This window comes from Monopterus albus, unplaced genomic scaffold, assembly GCF_001952655.1.
Source record: "Monopterus albus unplaced genomic scaffold, M_albus_1.0 scaffold488.1, whole genome shotgun sequence".
Taxonomy (NCBI): domain Eukaryota; kingdom Metazoa; phylum Chordata; class Actinopteri; order Synbranchiformes; family Synbranchidae; genus Monopterus; species Monopterus albus.
This window is the reverse complement of record NW_018128368.1, coordinates 131,688-147,385: the sequence shown is the minus strand read 5'-3', so window position 1 is coordinate 147,385 and position 15,698 is coordinate 131,688. Positions and strand designations below refer to the sequence as shown.

General features: G+C 38.3%; 1 protein-coding gene across 1 annotated transcript in view; it reads right to left on the bottom strand.

The window, feature by feature from the left end:
* Positions 1–3,493: 3,493 nt before the first annotated feature.
* The window catches only part of fus (FUS RNA binding protein), a 25,737-nt gene continuing 13,532 nt past the window's right edge, over positions 3,494–15,698 (bottom strand). Inside the window, exons 8-16 of the mRNA XM_020587921.1 lie at positions 11,484–11,519; positions 9,598–9,707; positions 8,902–9,031; positions 8,357–8,455; positions 7,534–7,663; positions 7,244–7,341; positions 6,601–6,668; positions 5,261–5,393; positions 3,494–3,597 (exon numbers count right to left, since the gene is read on the bottom strand). Coding sequence (XP_020443577.1) covers positions 3,494–3,597; positions 5,261–5,393; positions 6,601–6,668; positions 7,244–7,341; positions 7,534–7,663; positions 8,357–8,455; positions 8,902–9,031; positions 9,598–9,707; positions 11,484–11,519 — 908 coding nt within the window. The remainder of the gene's footprint in view (positions 3,598–5,260; positions 5,394–6,600; positions 6,669–7,243; positions 7,342–7,533; positions 7,664–8,356; positions 8,456–8,901; positions 9,032–9,597; positions 9,708–11,483; positions 11,520–15,698) is intronic.

Here is a 15,698-nt window from a genome sequence, read left to right as displayed (position 1 = left end):
TTTGTCTAAACCTCTAACTCGTCCTCACAACCACAGTTTTCATTCCTTTTACTTAAGTTTTTCACTGAGTTGTAGACATATCTTTGCTCTTCCTGACAGTTTAACTGTGGAAGTAAATGGATTCACAGAAGATGCACAGTGAGCTGCAGAGTGACACAAGTGCCAACCAACTGCCACATTGACTCCTATGGAAATAATATTAGGCAGGCAGTCATAATGTTATGCCTGATTAGTGGATGTAGCGGTCATAATGTTATGCCTGATCAGTGGATGTGTGATGTTTCTCAAACTGGATCTACCAGTTATAGACAAAGAGCTCAACAAGGGACTTTACACCATTGGCCGTAGGACACAGGTAGTGCTACAGGCTTAAGTGCAGGTATGAAGATGTACAAAGGCATTTTGGCAAAGTCTGCCCAGCACCGGGAAATGACTTCAAGGCAACTTTTTTTCCCTTTTTGATTAAGAGATAAAGAACACAAAAACTAATTGTAACAACAATTAATGTTGAGTAGTGCTAAAAATCTACACCGAAACCTAAGTTCTAAATTTTACACTAGTATCTCATGAGAAGAACAATAACAAGTGTATAACTCAGTTTTAAAAAGTATATTCAGGCATATCAATTGTTTGGTCTTTGAAACATCCTGAGTCCAGAAGTGCTGTTTTCAAATTATTTATTTTATTGATGTTCAAATTATCAAACCATAAAAGCAGAAAATCCTGAGAAAGCAGAACTAGAGAATGCTTAAATTTTTTTCTTAAAAAATGATTTGAAACCTGATTTGAACCTAATTAAGCACTTTTCAAGATAACAGCAGATTTCTGTTGATTGATTAACTGATTAATCAATGTATGTTTCAGCTTTATTGACAGTATCCGCTCCACGTCTTGGTACCAGAACATCAGTGCAATGTACTATTTATATTTAGAGCATTGTAATAGTAATTACACATTAATGCCTTCACACAATACAGTGCCTGCGGTGCTAGAAACCCTCCTAAACAGGTGTCTCAGGGTTTTTACTGACAGAAAACGTCACTGAGCCGCGCTGTCATCCTGGGTTCATGTTTGCAGGTTGTGTGCAATCAAGGAGCCAAGGTGCAACATGTGTGGAGTTTCATAGTTTCATAGCTGCTGAAGTTGCTGCACAGACCACAGTTAAAACATGTGCAGCTACTGTTGACAGATCCACCAAGATACTTTTTATTTAACTGAGCAAGTAAAAATTGGATTTGTGAACATTTGAGCAACTTCTTGCCCCATTTGGGCAGTTTCGCCCAATGAAAAGTTAGGCTATACTGTATTGGCTATATTGTACTGACCCCTCCTCATATGACACCTATTATTATGATGGAGACTAAGGTAAATGGAAATAAGATGTTGGACTGTTTTAAAGACTACTGGACATACTGTATTTCATATGGCAACACTGCATGGTAGCTTAGCTACTATACACTAGCTGCATCCCAGTTCAGGGACTAAAAACTTTAAAGGATGTGGCCCTGACGGTGCATCGTCTGGACAGCCCAAAGGATACCCAAAGGAGCATCGTCTGGACAGCCCAAAGGATACCAGACTGAGTTGCTCTGATGGATGATTTCACAAGCCAGAGAAATATAAAATATCATCTGACAAGAAGGATGCTGATGGATAACAATTTGTGACACCTGTTCCAGTTAAAATATTCCTAATCAAACTACTTTATATTTCAAATCAAACGGTTTGTTGTTGTTCTTTAGGATGAAACATAGCCTTCAAAACCATAATAAAATGGAGAATGACAGACATTCTTTTGGGATAAATCATCTAGTGCACATTAGATTATGAAAAATATAGAAAATGTTATGCTATAACTAAGTTTCATTTGTAAACTAAACAGGTGTGGCAGCCAAATAAACAAGTTTATCAAGTGCCTCAGGCCAGCCAAATGCTGCAGAAAAGGAAACCATGCCAGCAACATAAATCAGTCACACATTTTCTAGAGGTCACAAAATAAATTTGGCATCCATTAAGAAATCAAAGAATCTACTGACTCAAACGCTTGGCTTTATCAGCACATTCATGTAAAAACCAGTATTGTACAAGCACAATAGAAAAACAACCCATACAATATAAATACAGAAGTAAGAATTCAATCTGAACAAAAGCTTCTTAAATACAACTGCAGAGACAGGGCGCCCTGCCTATTTTTTTGGTATACAGCCTTACGCTGATCTACTGTTTACCTGCCCCTTGCATGGGGATATGTATATACACATTGAGAGCCGATGTACCACAGTCAAATTCCTCGTGTGTCCGACACACCTGCCCAATAAAGCAGATTCTGATTCTGATTATTTACAAATGTGAGTTTTATTCCCATGTCATATGTTGAGAAAAATATTTGGAAACAGATAGTTCAAGGTGTAACTGGACTTTATGAGACTCAGGGTTTCATTTGATTAATGAAGATTACATATGATGACAGAATTGATGGTGGCAGCTCATCTACAATCCATACTTATTTATTATCTAATATTGATCACATATTGGCCCCCTGCCAGTTTTAGATCTGATTGCGCTCACTTTGTTCCATAAAGATACCAGGCCATTTGAGTTTTGGAACTCCCTGCCCGAGGATCTCAGGCCAAAATTGCCAAATCTGTAGCTTCTTCTTAAATTGTACGTCTGTGTTCCTGTTTTGGTTTTTATTATTCTTATTAACAGTTTACTCACCAACTAAACTGCTGACATTTACAAGAGCTATCAGACAGGTTTTTACAAACCCAGGTTGCCAAACTTCTAAATGGGAACAAAGATTACACTGTTGTAAATGTCAATTATATTCAGTGATTCATTATTCTGTAACATTTTGTGCTCTAGTTAAGTAGAGCAGAACAAAGCTAGCTATGTCAGTAGCTCTGATATTTACAGGAAGAGCCTAGGAGAAAAACAAAATCACAACAATCAGCCATAACATTTTGACCATATCCGAGTGACTTTGACAAGGGCCAAATGAGATGGATCACAAATCTAGTCAGAGTATCTCCCACACTGCAGGTCTTGTTGGGTGTTCCTGGTCTGCAGTGATTAGTTCCTACCAAAAATAGTCTAAGGAAGGACAAACACATACATTTCCACAAAATTTACATCTGTTGGAAACAGAACTGAAAACATAACCTCCCTGCAGAGGTATAAGTGATTTAGATTATATCGTTACACTCAACTTGTTTGAAATGGACTGATGACCAAAACTACAAAAATCAGACTTGGCTTGTAAAAAAAAAAAAGTCCTTAAGATGGAAAATGATTCTGAATTAGATTTTCTAAATGAAGCACCAGTGAGCAGAAGAAGGGCATGTGATGGATGTGAACAAAGTGATGTGAACAAGAGCAAACACAAAAACTAGTACTAATAACTAACATTTTTCTACATGCAGAATCAATAGGATCGAAGTTGACAGAGTTATAAAATGGAGAAAGGTGTGGAGTGGCCCCAGTATAAATAGGGTTACACACACTGGTCTTTGTATTGAGGTGGGAAGAGGGGTGAGTCTTTGTTCTTGAAGAATGATTTAGTAGGGATGACCCCGTCGCTCCTGCCTTCGCTCACCCCTGGAAATAACAACATACTAATTACATCACCAGCATCCAACCCATGAGTCATGTATAGGCTATAGAATGAACAGGTGTGTGTATGAACAATAAGAAGTTTACACATCATATGTTGATGTATGGAACTGATATTAAATTCTATGTATTCAGGTATCGACCTGTCAGATCCTCCAAGCAATGGAAGAAATATTCAAACCCTCACTTATGTCACAGTAGGGAACAAAATCTGTATTCAGCAGACTTCTTATTACACAAAACCAGCCTAGTTAATGCACTTTGAGACATTTTGTTGGAGAAAAGACATCAGAGCCTCTGACTCAAAGATACACAAAGAAGATTTTGGTAGTGACCCTCAGATGCTTAAGTTTCCAGCTCACTGCTGATGATCTGAAAGTCATCACAAGGCACACCTGTATGTACTGTTTGACAGATAGTTTGGTAGCTGTTGAAGAACCATTCCAATGTGGACAAGTGTAATTACACTTCTTTTCATTGATAGCCCTGGTAATAAAGCAGGCAAAACCACTCATGTCCAAGCAGGTGGGTAAGGGTATGTCAATACTCATTTATGGCTAAATATAGAAGTGGAAATTGAGCGCATGTTCATGTGCCCAGTTATACAACACAATCATGCATATGCACTGCTTTATACAGTATTTGGTCAAAAGGGTCATAATACTGTTTTTGTACATACCTAAATTTTTATTAGTGAAGTAAGAGTTAAGTAAATCTGGACCTTCGACTGTTCCCAAAGCTAGTCATCCAGGGTTCTTCCCACCAAGGGAACCTACTGAAACATGTCGGGCAGTGTAACGCTCATTCTGTGTTTGTTTCCACTGCCCTCAACCTTTAGAGGTGCGTTCCAGGAGCTATATTTTGGCACCCCTCAGGACGTAATACTAAAATCAAGTTCCAGTAACATGAGTAAGAAGGTAGTGCACCCACATAGTGCTGTCACCATCACTGGTAAAATGTCAGCATCTTCACACTTTACTATTAGCATTATAAGAACAGTGTGTTAATCACACTCACTGGTTTACAGGTAAAATGCAGACTTTACATGTTGTTTAAGAGATAAAATGAAGACTTCAGTGAGTGGACCGAGGGAAAAGTGATGAACACGTCACATTCTGTAAGTTTGTGGTCTGCTTGTTCAACAGCTGTTTGATAAACTGCTCATACATTCTGTTACTGGCTGATTGTTGCAGTATGGAGTGATCCTTTACACCCTCTGCTTCCTCTGCTCAGCTGTGTGTGTGTTTGAGAGGACTGCAGCCCCTCTCTCCTCTAAACAGAGACTGACACAGCAAAAAAAAAAAAAAAAAAAAATCAAATAAAAAATAAAAGCAGGAAGGTCCATTTCAGCAAATGAGGTTATGTTGGGTGACGGTTCAGGGAAGTACAGCATGCACCCCTCGTTAGGTTGCCACACTGAAAACACAGTTAGACTTACTAACCAGGACAGAAGGACCTTTGGTCAGGGAAGTGAGTTTGTTAAGTAATGTTAATCAGTTTGAAAGTAACTATGAGTAAAACCATAATACAAATTGTGTAAAGGGTGAGGAGTCTGTGTGAAAACTTGTTTTGAACCAAATAAAGATTCAAACCTCGACACTGAGATGGTTTTGTACCAGAGAGTGCGGTTTGTTTGAGTAAATCTGACCTTGTGTCCATTTTGCCAGGTCCATATCCTCCCCGGTCACCTCCTCGGCTCCCTCTGAAGCTCCCACGGTCACCACCTCGGCCCCTGAAGCCACCCCGGTCAAACCCCCCTCTGCGCTCTCCTGCATAACCGCCTGACAACAGAGCAAGCAATTTGGTGACAGATCTGGAAACTGATGACACAGTGTGTCAGCCTTTAGTAAGTTTGACCCTAGGGTCAGAATTCACCCTGGCACTTTCTGCACACACGGCATCTATTGCAACTCTGTCTGTCCTGGAAGAGGGATCCCTGAGGTCTCTTCCATTTACAGTATTTTATCAAAAATTTTAAACCCATCAATGCTGATTCACAGTAATAAAATATTTTCTGTTATATCATAGCTAGTTTTGACCTGCTCTACTTAACTAGAGCACAAAATGTTACAGAATAATGAATCACTGATTATAATTGACATTTAGAATGGTGTAATCTTTGTTCTCATTTTGAGGTTTAGCAATGTGAATTTGTCTCTTGTAAATGTTAGCAGCTGGGTTGGTGAGTAAATTATTAATAAGAATAAGAATAATAAAAACCAAAACAGGAATACAGATGCAAAAAGAAGCTATAGATTTGGCTGGCCTGAGATCCTCAGACAGGCAGTTCCAAAACTCAAATGGCCTGGTATCATCATGGAACAAAGTGAGTGGTTGAAACAGCTGGAGACCCCTGCCTGAGGGTACAATCAGTTCTAAAAATCATTCTCCATTTTTTACGGTCTTTATGGAGATCCTCCATCCTAAAGAGGTGATTTAACAGAGGAATTTGATTTGAAATTTTATGCTTATTTATCTGGATATCCATTATCTTCCACAACAATGGTTGCTAGTCTTCCTGGTAGGGATGCATATTTCAAGGAAATTTCTTAATTGATAATCAGCCACGTTGTAGTATATTAACATCTTTCTTATTCGGAGCAGACCATATGACTGAACTTCAAATGAAATAGCACTGATGCATTTAAAACATTTCTCATTATGGAGTTACACAAAAAAAAAAATCTCCTAGCAACATGTCCATGCAAATTCTCAGTCATCCAGGCCATAGTATGCTGAAAAAAACTTAGAAGAAAGCATCTGGACATAGTTTTAGGTAGAAGACGTTTCACCTCTCATAAAAAATTGCTTCTTTGACTCCTCTCTCACCACTGGTTTGAGAGAGGGGTGGTGGACTCAGACACAACTTGTCATCCATCTACAACTCTTGTTGTGAAATCTCTATCCAAACAGTTCCACCCCAATTCACTCCAGGACAATAGGCGTTGGTCCACATGTGAGGGTTCAAAGACAGGTAATGACTCTCACCGATACCAGCCCGTAAACACTCAGACGTGCCAAATTTGACAAAATTGCCTCTAGGTATTCCTGACATACTGTATATCAATCACAAAAATCGGATGGACAAACAGATGGACAGGCAACCTGAAAACATAATACCGCCACAGAAACTAATGGTGAACATAATTCCTGTTAAAACCTGGTTTTGTCATTTATTTATTGCTAATCCGCTAATTAACATAATTCATAACTAACAAAAACCTGAAATGTAGATTTCAAAGTTGATGAATGGAATTTAATTTGCAGCTTTAACAAAATTGACAGAATTGAACTCAAGAGCGTTATGTCTTTCTAGAAACATATCATTGAATCAATACATTTATGACAATTTCACCAAAAACTGAAACATATGAACTTCATAAATAGATGTTAAGGCAGATGTGATGCATTGAATAGCATAGAATTGTACAGGTGTACCTAATAAAGTATTTTCCATTTTAAATTAGAAAGTAGATCCAATAAAAACTGCTTGGACAAATTAAACCAAAACACAAAAATTAAGTGTAAATAAACATATTTTCATTCTAGTACCCTTATCGATACCTTCTACCCATGATGTGCTTTTCATGTCAAGCAGTATAAAATATAAAAATGGAAAACTGTCTCTAACCTCTTTCCATTGGGGGCATCCCACCAGCATCTTCAGGTTTAGGAGCCTTGCACTGATTACACTCATTACGCCATGAGAAATTCAAGTTACCACAGTTGCTGAAGAGGATTGTGCAGAAAAGACAGTAATCAATGCATAATTACAAAATAAAATTAGTGATAATTTTAGACAGTATTTCCTTTTTGATTATTTTGTAGAATAAAAATGTGCAGAAACACAACCATTGAACAAAATCTTAATATCCAAATTTCCACCGAAACTGATAAGTGAAATCACCAAATCTAACTCACAGGTTTGAACACTTCCAGTCTCCTGCTCTCTGCTGTCCTCCTCCTCCTCCTCCTCCTCCTCCTCCTCCACCATTGCCTCCTGGGAAACCTCCACCTCGACCCCCTCCAAATCCTCCACGACCCATTGGCCCTTCACACAGCAAAACAACGATCCAGTCAGCTCTCCTGTCAGTAGCCCTTTTTGTATAAAGATCATAGCAAACTGCCATAGTGTTGACCCGTCTTCAAGGTAACGTTTCTGATTTACACTAAACTCAAAAAGTCTGTAAACTGCCACCCATGTGTTCATTTTACACAGCCGGAATCCTAGAGGCTTGGCATGGCATCCGACACCACTCCCTCTCCTCATTCACTCTCTAGCTCTCTTGACCACTGCTGCTCTCTCTCGCTCTCTCTTTCTCTCTCTCTCTCTCTCTTCAACCCCCATTTTGTCTCATTCCATTTATACAGGAGGTGGGGAGAACGCATCTCAGCAAAAATACTACCACTCATGGCAGCATTTTGGAGGGTCAACATTGACTCCACCTGGCCGGTACTAGACCATTTATACAGAAGAGCGAAGCAGAAAACTGGCAGAAAACTCCCGTATTGAATGGTAATGTCTTCCCTGAAATTATGAAGAGTTTGTGCCTTTCTGTTACTGAACAGCTCCAACTTGGACCTTATGGTGAAATCGTTTTGTTAATTATGAGGGTCAACATGGACTTTTAGTCTCAATTTGTTTCAAATGAGATAACAGTACTTCTAAAGAACATCTGCTACTGTCATTGCAATATGTTTAACTATACAAACGAACTTGCATAAAAAAAAAAAAAGGGCTCACCCCCTCGTCCCCGCCCTCCCCTCATACCACCTCGGCCTCCAAAGTCAGCTCTGCGGGTGGCAAATGACACCTTGATAGGATTTCCATTGAAGTCCTTACCTGGTGAGGGAAAATAAATATCAAAGGTCATCAGGAATTGAGCTGAGGTAACAAATACATGCACATTAAATTACAAATAGATAAAGCTGAGAAATGAAACAAGCACAGAATTTAACATAATAAAAAAACTGAAACATAAAAGACATTTGTAGTTATGTGCATTTGTAGTATGCACATCAGCTGTGGTGAGCTTCGATTCATGTCAGTTACAGCAGATTTCAATCAAAATGTTTATAAAGAAACTACTCCCTCCACTCCTGCAGCACAGTCCACTTTTCTGCTGACCATCCCTGCGCACAGTGTGTTTCATTACCACACATATTTCAACCTGTTTCCATTCATTCCTAATTACGTGCAACCTTCTTGGCAACCTGATGTTTTTAAGAGGTCAATGTGCCAACGCTGAATTTGGATGAGCCCTGATGACTTGAAGATAAACAACTTACCATCAAACCAGTCGATCGCAGCCTTAGCTGAAGGGGGGTCATCAAAGGAAACTGTGGCCTCACCCTTCAGCTTCCCTGTCTCTCTGTCTGTGTAGAGATTTATCATGGGCAGGCCTGTTTTCTTGTTGACCTAAGGAAAGACAGAAGGAAGAAACAGGAACAAATGAATGTTGCATTATGTCCCATGATGGGACAAAACATAGACACAAAAATGAAAGATCCAGTTGCCAAAAGTTGTCAAATATTTAGTTGTAGACCAGAATTTAATTTATAAGTCAAAAGATGAAATTTTACACCAATTTTTGAAGTACATGTGATATCTTCATGACAAGGAAAAGCAAACAATTACAAATTTCACTTATTAAAATCTGTGTTCATTAGTTTTCTCCCTCATCCCTGGACATACTGTCTGTTTAATTTCGATCTGAAATTCACTGCAGTACAACCACAAATATATTTTAAATAATTTTTTTCAGTGAATGTGAGCCTCAAAGTGTTAAAATTCAACAATGGGTGTTGCTGAACAGTGTCAAACTCTGAAATTCAAACTTGTATTTAACAAATTTCCATCTTTCAAGTTAATTCACACTCTAAATACTGTATATTACATAAGTAAATACATGTATATATTTCAATGATTCAAATCCAAGCAGCAATTAATGGCTGACAGCCATAAACTCAGCACTGGAGAGATACCTTAATGATGCCAATCTGCTTAAAAAAGTCAGCCACTGATTCAACAGTATAGTCATCTCCCAGGCCTTGTACAAAGATGGTGTTATTATCAGAGTTATCCTGGTCTTGCACTATTGGAAGATAATAGAAAGAGAGCAACAAGAGCAAATCACAACACTGGACATCTCACCTAAAATAATGACAATGTTAGGGAATATGGAACTCTAAAGAATTCAGAATTAAATAAATAATAATAAAAAAAACACTATTAAAATATTCTTTGAATAAATAGACAATCGTATAATATGCTGATGATACTGTAAAATAAATTCATTTTTAAACTTCAGCTTATTATTACCTCCGGCAAGGGCGGGGGTTTTTTTTTTTAACTTGCGTTTATTGGTTTATTTGTTAACAGTATAACTCCAAAGGTAATGAATGGATTTTGATGAAATTCTTTGCAAAGGTAGGGCATGGCCCATGAAACATTTGACTAGATTTGGTGATGAGCCATATCATAATTTAGATATGGGAATTTTTTAAACCATTTTTCAATACTGAGAGTGCTGGAAAGGCTGCTGACTCTGTGTGAGCCCCCCTGTGGCCAAAGTGTGCAGCTATGCTGCTGAGCACCACAAGCACATAGAGACAAAGTCCTGGGTTAAAGACAGCTGCCCGTTCATTGTCAATGGAAACCAAATGTTGTCACTCAGTACGCCCTGCTGTGAGACAGGGACTGAAGGAGCCCAGTTAGACAATAGCCCTAAGCTGGGGGAAGATCTACTGTATTCAGCAACAGCTGGGCAAGAGTCTGATGGCAGAGATTTTGAACCAGGCTCAAAACTGTCATCATTTTCATCCTTAGGACTGGTATAATGCCATTTTATACAAGTACTGATATTTTTTCAGGCAATAAAGTAACCACTTAGATTGAGAATATGTGGTCAATCTATCCAAGTAGTTCCAATTTAGAAATTTGTTAAAACATTTTCAGAGAGTGCTCGTTACCTGACCAATCCTCTTGTTTAAAGTAGTACAGTAGTCTGTCGGTGAGGACACTGGTGTTCCAACTGCATATTATAGTTGCATTTCCACTGTCGGAAACTAACAAGTGCTACACCCCATGCTTCCCTTAACCATCACCTGGCATAACCTCATGGGTTGATGCAGCTTTTCCACGGTATTTTTGTTGTTTGTTGGTTTTTGTTTAGGGGAGAGAGGGGCTGTGCTCCTCTCACACACTAACAGCTGAGCAGAGAGAGAGCAAAGGACACAAAGGATCACTCCATCATGCAACAATCAGCCAGTAACAGAAACTGTATGAGCAGTTTATCAAACAGCTGTTGAAAGCAATCAAGTTTTGTTTTTGTTGTCAGAGTTGCATTTGTATTTTGAGGTCCATATAGCCTACTGTACTGAAGTATTCTCTGCACCTCCAGACCAGACCTACATCGATACTTAATGTGCTGTTGCTTATGTTTGAACAAATGAGCAGTCAATCACATAACTGGTTCTCTTGAGGTTGTCTTGAGAGACATAGCTATTCTGCTGAAAAATAATTAAATAAACAGTACATTGGAAAACAGCATTATTTAATTGTGAACATTTTAGAGTTCCATACATGAATACCTAAATAAAATGTATATTGAAAACTAGGATAGTTTCTAATCAAAATACTAACTAGCCAAGAAAATCCATCTCTTTTGTACAAGCACTATCCATGGCAAATTTTAAAGAAATATGGCAAACAGTTTTGACACTTTACATGGCCAGTGTAGACACCTGCACTAGTTAAAATCAAAAAAGCATTTCTTTTACCAGACTGATGTCACATGAATGTCTGTTATAGGCAGAGTGTTATGTCTTGTTGCTAGGAAGGCAAAAAAAAAGGAAAAAATATGACTTACTAAAGCTGGGTCCTCCATGTCCTGGGTCTCTTGGTCCTTCAGAGAACAAAAAAGAAACAAATCAGTTCTGGAAAATAACATTTGTTGAACTATACCAAAAATATATACTGCAAATTATGTTCATTCAGGCCATACCAGTATTAAGCTTCTAGCATTCTGCATGTAAAGATATGAATTATTGGGCTTAACATCATAGCCTGAATGCTTGTAACATAACGCATATTTCATAATCTTGTCTTTCAACCGTGTCATTCTTTCATCTTTCATGGGTACTACATTTCACAGCACCTGTATGCAGAGGACAATAAGTAACATACAGTTGAAGTGAGAAGTTTGCATGTGCTTTAGCCAAATACATTTAAACTCAGTTTATTCCCATAAACATTCCCTGTCTTAGGTCAGTTAGGATCACTACCTTATTTTAAGAATGTGAAATGTCAGAATAATAGTAGAGAAAAAGATTTATTTCAGCTTTAATTTCTTCCATCACATTCCCAGTGGGTCAGAAGTTTACATACACTCAGTATTTGGTAGCACTACTTTTAAATTGTTTAATTTGAGTGAAATGTTTCAGGATGCCTTCCACAAACAACTTACAATAAGTTGCTGGACTTTTAGCCCATTCCTCCAGACAGAACTGGTGGAACTGAGTCAGGTCTGTAGGCCTCCTTGCTCCCACAGCCTTTTTCAGTTCTGCCCAAAAATTTCCTATTGGATTGAGGACAGGTCTTTATTATGGCCACTCCAGCACCTTGACTTTGTTGTCCTTAAGCCATTTTACCACAACTTTGTAAGTCTGTTTGGGGTCATTGTCCATTTGGAAGACCTTCTGTGACCAAGCTTTAACTTCGTGACTGATGTCTTGAGATGCTGCTTCAACATATCCACATAATCTTCCTTCCTCATGATGCCATATATTGTGTGAAGTGGCCCAGTCTCTCCTGCAGCAAAGCACCCCCACAACATGATGCTGCCACCCCCATGCTTTATGGTTGGGATGGTGGTCTTCAACTTGCAAGCCTCCCCCTTTTTTATCCAGACATAACGATGGTCATTATGGCCAAACAGTTCAATTTGTTTCATCAGACCAGAGGACATTTCTCCAAAAAGTAAGATCTTTGTCCCTATGTACAGCTACAAACCATAGTCTGCCTTTTTATGGTGGTCTTGGAGCAGTGGGTTCTTCGTTGCTGAGCAGCCTTTTAGGTTTTGTTAGTTTTTCACAATTGCTAAAACAATAAACCCCATTCTCTGAACCAAATTCTCAATAGCCTAAACCAATTTGTCAGATAAATCATTCTTTCTGCAAAACCTTAAACAAGTTCAGGCACATAGACTCTGTTAGCAAATCTCATGCACTCTTTTTGCTAAACTCTAAACATTCTCACTCACTAAAACACAATTCGCACTGTGATGAACCTGTGTTGCAAAACACTAAACAGAGGACAGCAGAACTTAAACATAACTAAAGCACAGTTGTCATCGTTTACACACAACGATTGAAAATTGTTCACACTTGTTTCTAATTATGTGATGAGAAGGTACAAATCATAAGCCAGTTCAAAGTGCACAGATGGCACGGGTACATCCATCAACTATGGATAACAATATGAGAGGTAGAGGAATATGAGGTGTTGGACAAAAAGGATGAGGAAGAGTAAGACCTTCCTCCATACAGCACTTTCCTCAACCCAACAGAAGAGTTTTTCTCTGCATGGCGGTAGAAAGTCTATGACCGAAACCCATATACCAGGGAACATCTCTTACAGGCAATGGAACTGGCTTGCAGTGACATAGACGTGCAGTCTTGTCAAGGCTGGATCTGCCACACCAGAGGGTTTTTTGCCCGTTGCCTGGGAAGGGACAACGTTGCCTGCAACACAGATGAAACCCTCTGGCCAGGCCCAGCTCAAAGACGTGATCCTGAGGCAGAATAATCTTTCTGATGTGTTTTTCTTCTTCTTCTATTTTGATCGTAACATGGTTTTTGGTAAATTCACTATACAATAAACTTTTTTTGTTGTAACTACATGTCCTGGATGCTGTGTTCTCCTTTTTTTGATGTAGTGTCTAATGACTGAGCTGTAGTGTGTATATGATTGACTCATTTGTGTATGATCTGAAAGCATTGTTTGATTTTGAGTGCTGGTGACATGGTTTTGAAGCAATTGCTTGATTTTGCCAGACAAGTCAGAGGTTTTGTGAATTTAGTTTGAGTATTTGGATTTGTGTTTAAGGTTTTGAGAAAATGAGTGGTGGTTTCAAGAAACGTGTTTTAGCAATTCAGAAAAACTGTAATATAGGACTTGTTTTACTGTGACTATAGATACTTTGGTACTTGTTTCTTCTAGTGTTTTCACTGTTGTTCTGTGATTGATTTGTACCGTTTGGACCAAAGTACATTTATCTCTAGGGGACAGAACACATCTCCTTCCTGAGTGGTATGATGGCTGCGTTGTCCCTTTGTGTTTATACTTGTGTAATATTGTTTGTACAGATAAAAGTGGTGTCTTCAGACATTTCAAAATTCCTCCCAAGGATGAACCAGACTTGTGGAGGTCCACAAACAATGTCAATTAGCTTATCAAAAGCTTATAAAGGCATGGTATTGTCTGGAATTTTCCAGGCTCTTTAAAGGCACAGTCAACTAAGTGTAAGTAAACTTCTGACCCGCTAGAATAGTGATATAATGAATTATAAGTGAAACAGTCGATCTGTAAATAGACTATTGGAAAAATTACTTGTATCACACATAAAGAACATGCCCTAACCAACTTGCCAAAACAAGAGTTTAACATGACATCTGTGGAGTAGTTAAACAACTCAGTTTCAACCTAACTGTATGTGAATGTCTGACTTCAACTGTATCTTTACACTCCAACAAGCATATGAAACAACAAGTTTGTCCACATTATTGAGATAGTACCTTTAAGTAAATTTTGTGCCTCAGAATAACCACAACACATCTCAGAGTATACCATTTCACAGTTTTGGTAGTTATTTTACTCAAACAAGTAAGTCTATAACACTGGACAGAGCCATTCACTCTAGGCTCTTGAATTTGATGTTTAAAACAGTTCACAATTCTATGCATGTGTTGATGCATTTCATGATATAAATCATCTCTTTTCACACGAACATTATAAACCCTTGGAACTAAGTCCAACACACTGAAACAGAATCCCTTTTTGAGTATTTAGACCTTCAGCTGACATGGTAATCCATGTGAATCATTCATTTGTTTAGTTATAGTTTTACGAAGCTTACAAAAGATTTAACAAAGACCCAACATACATATAGGGAGTAAGAACCCCATTGTCATTCTGAGAACTTCACGTGTTTCATGAGTTAAGTTAGCCACAAACAGTCATTCCCACTTATAAAACAAACTTCCAATGTTTGAGTTTTCAGAGGTTAATGGAAATACCTTAGAAAGGCTTTGGTGTGATATGAGCCGTTACTTTTGTTAAGGTAGACTGCTGCGTCACTGGCAGCTTGATTTACCAGAATGGCTATAACTGAATAACATGTTCTTTCTTTAAAACAAGCTTTGCATTGTTATCAGAAGCCATAGCTAATCCCCTTGCATCAAAACATCATGTGACCTACTCAGGTACAGTGACCCAGAAAAAAAAACTATTTCACAGTATAAAACTGATGATTCTTCTTTAGTCTGGCACAAGTGCCCACTTAGTCTCAAAGATGAACTGATTCGATCTTGGTTGTCAAAGGTTACTGTGACCTTGCTTTTGTCCCATTCTTGCGAACGCAATATCTCAGGAACACCTTGAGGGAATTGCTTCAAATTTGGCACAACTGTCCACTTGGACTCGAAGACAAACTGATTCAGTTTTGCTGGTCAAACGTCAGTGACCTCACTTCTGTGCCAAACCCATAAATTTGACTGGTTAGCAGATGCACACAACTGCGAAGGAGTAATTATAAGGTAGTCAAATGGTCTTAAAAGGTGCAAGTTAAATACTTCCTTCTTTACTGTTTTAGTTGTAGTTAGAAAATACCAAATCCAGATTTGTTTACAACAAAAAAAGTAACATTCCATGATAACACAACAAATGTGCCATGTTTCCTTGTGAAAATCACTAATTGTTTTATTTAGGACATGTTTACATCTCAAATAAACTCATTTATATTAGATTTATTAACTCATGTGACTTCGTATTATACTTTGTTACAGTTTTGCATCACATATATATA